The 5,589-nt window shown below is 47.2% G+C and overlaps 1 protein-coding gene across 1 annotated transcript; it reads right to left on the bottom strand.

The window, feature by feature from the left end:
* Positions 1-1,050: 1,050 nt before the first annotated feature.
* Positions 1,051-2,295, bottom strand: PIGM (phosphatidylinositol glycan anchor biosynthesis class M). Its single transcript, XM_062488942.1, has one exon. The coding sequence runs from the start codon at positions 2,293-2,295 to the stop codon at positions 1,051-1,053; it is 1,245 nt and encodes a 414-aa protein (XP_062344926.1).
* Between the last annotated feature and the right edge of the window lie 3,294 nt (positions 2,296-5,589).

Here is a 5,589-nt window from a genome sequence, read left to right on the forward strand (position 1 = left end):
ATAAGATTTCCAATTACTGATTTGGTATACTCTAGTGCTTTTGGAACACAGGTGCCATTCTAACTGTACTTAGCATCTGCTACTGTTAACACCCACAATAACCATGTACTAACTGAAATTTAAGGCAGCGGCCTCTTTTCTAGAACCTGGCAGGAAGAAACAAATATTCAAACTTTATACATCTCTGTGCGCCAAGACAGGTTATATGCGGAAATCTTCCTCCTTGGCAAGAGGAGTAAATCTATTCAAAAATTCAAACAGAATATGCAAAAATAACTGAAAGAGTGGCATATATGAATTCTAAAATAAAGTCTCAGAGTTTATGACATAAAGACCAGGTACAGGCCATGAACAGTGCACAGCTAAAATGTTACTGTGGAAACAAAAGAGAAAATAAATCCCACTGTAAATGTTGAGCATTTGCCTTCCCCAACACCCCACTGACCTACTGGAATGTAAAAACCTGTCAAACTCCAATTTTATAATCAAACTCCACCTTCATAATCTTCTGCGTTATTCAAAGGCAGAGGTCATCAACAAGCAGACTAACACTAAGAGTGAGAAAAAAAGGTGTCAGGGCTACTCCACGAGGGAGTATGAGCAGGAACTGAGGAACTGACCCCAGCACAGGGGTCAAAGACCAGGGCACAGTCCTACTGTCTCTGGAGACAGCAGGTGAAGACAGTGCAGATGGGTACTGAGAGCCCATTCACCAGAGTCCCAAACACAGTTAAATGATGAACTGGTGCTTCCAGGGATTCTAGTCAGGAGTGGGGGGACAGAGCTGGAGGCAGTGCTGGAGGGAGGGTTGCAATGCAGTTCCAAGATGCACACAGGAGACAGGTACACCTGCTGACACTGCTCAGGGCAGGACTGAGGGGCTTCTCAGGGTAACTGATGTCAATCAGTGCTCTCACTGCCCTGAAACAGCAACATTTACACGTAATGTGCTTTAGTACAACTTACATGCACTTCTGTTAAATGAAATGCTAGTGATACATGATGCCTTATCAAGGACAGTAGGGCTGTTTCTGGATTTTGGTCAGTTTATTACCGTTGTTTCAGTTTTTTTGCAACTTGTGCTTCTTTTTGATAATGTGAAATAATCTGAACAATTATGAGGCTATTAATTAAAAGGAAAAGCAAGCCTGCCAACCATATAAATAAGAAAGTGTTATAGCCTTTGAACTCCAGAAAGTATGCAGGAGTAAGCCATAGACCTTGTCCGATGAACCACAGAAAAAGAAGCAGCACAGCCCGATGCCAAGACATCTTAATACTAGGCATTACGAGGGGCAAAAGGCAGAGATACCAGACAAAGTACTGCGATGTGCACACTTTGTTAAAAGTCACAAAAATAGCGGTGTGTAAGAAACAACTGAAGGCAAGGTCTCCACAGAACGCTACGGACACAACCAGGAGCAAAAGCAGCTGGGGCAGGAAAGCTGCGAGCCCAAGGGCAAAACTCCATTTGCTCTCTGCTGTCAAGTACAACATGTAGAAATAGGGAGAGAAGTTGTGTCGGATATCCCTCCTAGTCAGGTGATAGAGGTAGGCATGCTCCAAAAACTCCCAGCCATAGAGGCGATAAAATGCCACAGTCAAGGTAGCCAGCACCGATCCGGCAACTGTTCCAAAGAGTAGTACGTCGCGGTTCAGCATCTCTACAAAAAGGCGCCAGAGGCGAGCCATAAACGTGAACTCAGTCGTTTTGTCCCCGCGCGCCCCTTCCGTGCGGCCCGGCCCGGTGCGCAGGCGAAGCGCTATGGGCAGCGCGTAGGTCAGGGGATAGATTTTCATGTGCACGGCCAGCCCGTAGCACACGGCGGCCTTGCCCACGCTGCCCGCCTCCACCCAGTACAGGGTGGCGAGTACCAGCAGAGCCACCAGCGCCTCCGCGTTGCCCCGGCTGGACACGGCCATGGGCAGGGGGTTGAGGAGCCAGGCGGCGGCGCAGCACCCACAGGCGCGGCCGGGGGCGGCCCCCCGGCGCCGCAGGGCCCGGTAGGCGACGACAGCAGCAGCCAGGTCCCCGGCCACGAAGAGCAGCTTCCCGAAGGCCTCGGCGAGGAAGACGTTGGGCGTCAGGAGCCAGGCCAGGAGCGGCGTGTAGCGGTACGTGGCCCGCCCGTAGGGCGACCGCCCCTCGGTCACCAGGCGCGCCGCGTCCGTGAACACCCGGTAGTCGACGTCGGTGTAGCGCACCCGCATGGCGCGGTCCTGGTGCAGCCCGTACAGCACCAGCGCCAGCCTCGCCAGCAGCCCCGCCAGCAGGGCCGCGCCCGTCCCCGCCATCCCTTCCGCGCGGGGTGGAAGGGGAAACGCGGGAGCGGGGGAATGCGGCAAGGGAAACACGCGGGACCCGGGCACTCCCGGCGCCGAGGAGCAGCGGCCGGCCGGGCTCGGGGCGGCTTCCGCCGGTGCGCGCGGGGAAGAGGCGGCCGCGCGCCTGCGCACTGTGCGCCGGAGCCGTGCCGGGCGGGGCGGCCCCGCGCTCTCTGCGGCCCGGCAGGGAGGGGGAGGGGGAGGGGGAGGGGCCGGGCCCGGGGCCCGCGGCGCTGCTGGGCAGGGACTCTGTGAGGGCGGGGCCATGAGGGACCTTGGGTGGTGGGCGATGGGCGATGGTCTCTGGTGCGGGCTGGGAGCCTGGCAGGGAATGAGCGCCCGGCAGGGAATGGGCGCCCGTGCTCCGGGAGAGCTGCGGGGCAGCGCCCCCCGCGCTGCTGCTGGCACCATTGCCCCTTCACTCCGCCGGCAGCTGCCGGGCTCCACGGGCAGAGAGGCGGCCGATGCAGTAGTAGTTGAGTGAGAAGGAAAAACAACATCTGTTATTTACCGTCCGCGGGTGGTTGTTTTTTGCCTAGAAGTGTGAGCTCTCTCTAGAGCTCTTAGGTGAGCTTCCTGCCGCAGCAAATTTCTCATTTAGTTAGATCAGAAACAGTATCGTGAAAATGGAAGCTTAGAGAGAGTTACTTACAACAAAGGAATTCGTTCTACTCTATTTTGAGGGCCTATTTTGTATGTTTTTTAGATATTTTTCCTGTCTGGATGTTTGCCATCTTCCATTTGAATTGTGGCTGATTGAAAACCAGGCATTCATTACTTACCACTATTGTGGGTTCCATATAAGAACTTAGAAGGGATTTTCTTGGAGATGCTATATTCATCAAAAATATGCGTTTGCTTGTTGAGTAGTTAATTGCAGCCACACTCTTTTTTGCTGAATTGGTTTCATTTGGGAGCATTTTGGGAGCTGTAGTGTTGTTGGCTCACATCACTTAGAGAAAATATTCTGCTTTTTCTCAGTTCTGGAGACACCCATCAAAGGGCCGGGAGCAGATCTTTTGCATTTGGCAGAGACATCTTGGAGGGTGGCCTAACTGGTAGGATATTCAGGGGACAAAAGATAATTTTGTTTGTGTGCACACAGCTATTAATTTTTATCTGTTAAGGCTATTCTGTGCATAACAGTACAATGGGGTCCAATAGTCTGAGGTATTCAATGGGAGAAGCATAGTAGCTAAGTAAACTGGAGAGTCAGTTTTTCCTCTGTCAGATACTTGCATATCTTTTACTAAACTGGACATCTTAAGTAGGAAATCTTGTGGGAATTCTCCATTAACTCACCATATGATACCATTAAGTCCTAAAACTGATTGGTAGGATGTTTCTGGGAAAGGGAATGAGGGTGGTTGTTGATCCTTGCTAAATAATTGCTTACTCACTACTGGTGTCCTACTTTAGACCAGGAAAAGTTGGTAACATTTTATGTTCTTCCCTCTTTTATGTATCTTGTGCTATAATGGTTGGGGTACTTTTAAAAATGCTTTCATCACCATATACATTGTTGTGCCCAAGCTTTTGTCTGGAAAAGCTAGGAGATAGTGAATAAAATCACTTGGACTGAAGTAACTTGGAAATATATAGTACTAATTTTTTAGTTTGGAAAGGTTTGCAAAGATCTAGTCTTGCTATCTGCCAACCTTCTCCCAGGATTGTTTGCTGTTTCGTTGCTTTCCTGGATAGAACATCTTTAATTATTTCAGACCCTTTGAGGAAGTTGTTCATGGTCAGATCAGAACACATTGTAATTTATTTTCTGAAGTATCCAGGTTTAATGATATTGGTGGAATAATATGAGTTTAATAAATAAACTTAGAAGTATGCTGGTGTCTCATGATTTTCTTGTCTGCTTCTGACAGTCTGTTTTCAGACAAATCTTTTATTCTTATCTGGAATTAACAAAAGTTGTTAAGCTGCTGGTAGTGTCTGTTTATCAGCATTCTAAAGAAGAAAAAAGTAGGTAATTTAATTCCAAAGGGTCGTGAAGTAAATAAAACAGAAAATCTGCTTTACCTATTGCATATACTGTGATTGTATGACATTGCCTGAGCTGGAAAAAGAATTGATTTTCCTTATCAATAATTTAACATCTTCAAGATATGCTTGAAGCTCTTCAGAGAATTAAGATTTGGCTCAAAAATGCATTTGGCTTCAGATTTGATACCAGCTTGCTTAACCTGATTTGTCATGTACTGTAGGCTCTAATGCAGGAAGGAGGGCAGTCTTATTAAAGTTATAAATCTGTTGTTCCTGTAAAAAGCTGCTTTTATTTATATGTCGCCAGGAGCCACTTTTAGAAAATGCTGGGAGATAAAAACTAATAGAACTGTTGGGACTGAAGCTGATTGATTCTGGTGCACATGAAGGTAAAAACAGCATGAAGAAAAGTGTGCTGTTGCCATAACATAAATAGGAATACATATATACATGTATATTTACATGGGCATAAATATTTTATTTTACTACCTGCCAGGCATTTTGTTTTCATGGTCTCAAGATGGACCATCTTATGAACTGAGGTCACTTCCAAATGTGCTTCTATTGCCTACTTGTGATGGGGGATTATAAACCTGAACTCAAATATCAAATATCAACTTCTCACTTCACCTTCTGTGATAGAGGCTCCTTGAGCAGCACCAGGACATATATTCCATAAACTATCTTGTATGATCTACCACTGCTTAGGATTTACACATCAGCGGTAGCATTAAAAGGCCAATGAACTTGGGGCCTTGCTATGCCAAGTGTTCTGATGCCTAATGGGAGTTTTAACCATCTGAAAACCAAGGTACAACTAGAGGGTGGCAGCTGGAGTGAAGGAGACAGTGCCATGCTGGTTCCTGCTCAGCCAGGGGCAGTCCTCACATTTGGTCTGGTTCTTGCCTTTAAAGGGTTTACTGTCCACACTAAGGTGGAAAATAGCATTTTGAGAGAGATCAAGCTGAGGCTACTGCCATCAACAAAGATGAACATATGGCTGAAACCTATATTTGATGGGTATAGTAGGGCTAGATATTGGAGGGACTAACAGATTAAATGTGGTAACTTTGAAGTTAATATAGAGGCTGGTGAAGGTTTAGAATCAGAAGATTCTGTTGAGGTAACATAAGGGAGACGTTATGACTGGTAGCAGAGCATGGAAAAAGAACAGGTGCTGAATTGTGGTGAGAACCTTACTAAGATTCAGGTGCTTACATGGCTAGACAAGCTGGAATATCTGAAAAATTATGGAAGAAAGAGCAATAA

The sequence above is a fragment of the Cinclus cinclus genome, chromosome 3 (genome assembly GCF_963662255.1).
Source record: "Cinclus cinclus chromosome 3, bCinCin1.1, whole genome shotgun sequence".
In the NCBI taxonomy this organism is placed as follows: Eukaryota; Metazoa; Chordata; class Aves; order Passeriformes; family Cinclidae; genus Cinclus; species Cinclus cinclus.

What these genes read in the sequence shown, in the direction of transcription:
- PIGM (XM_062488942.1), bottom strand. Translation starts at nt 2,295, where the DNA reads ATGGCGGGGACGGGCGCGGCCCTGCTGGCGGGGCTGCTGGCGAGGCTG.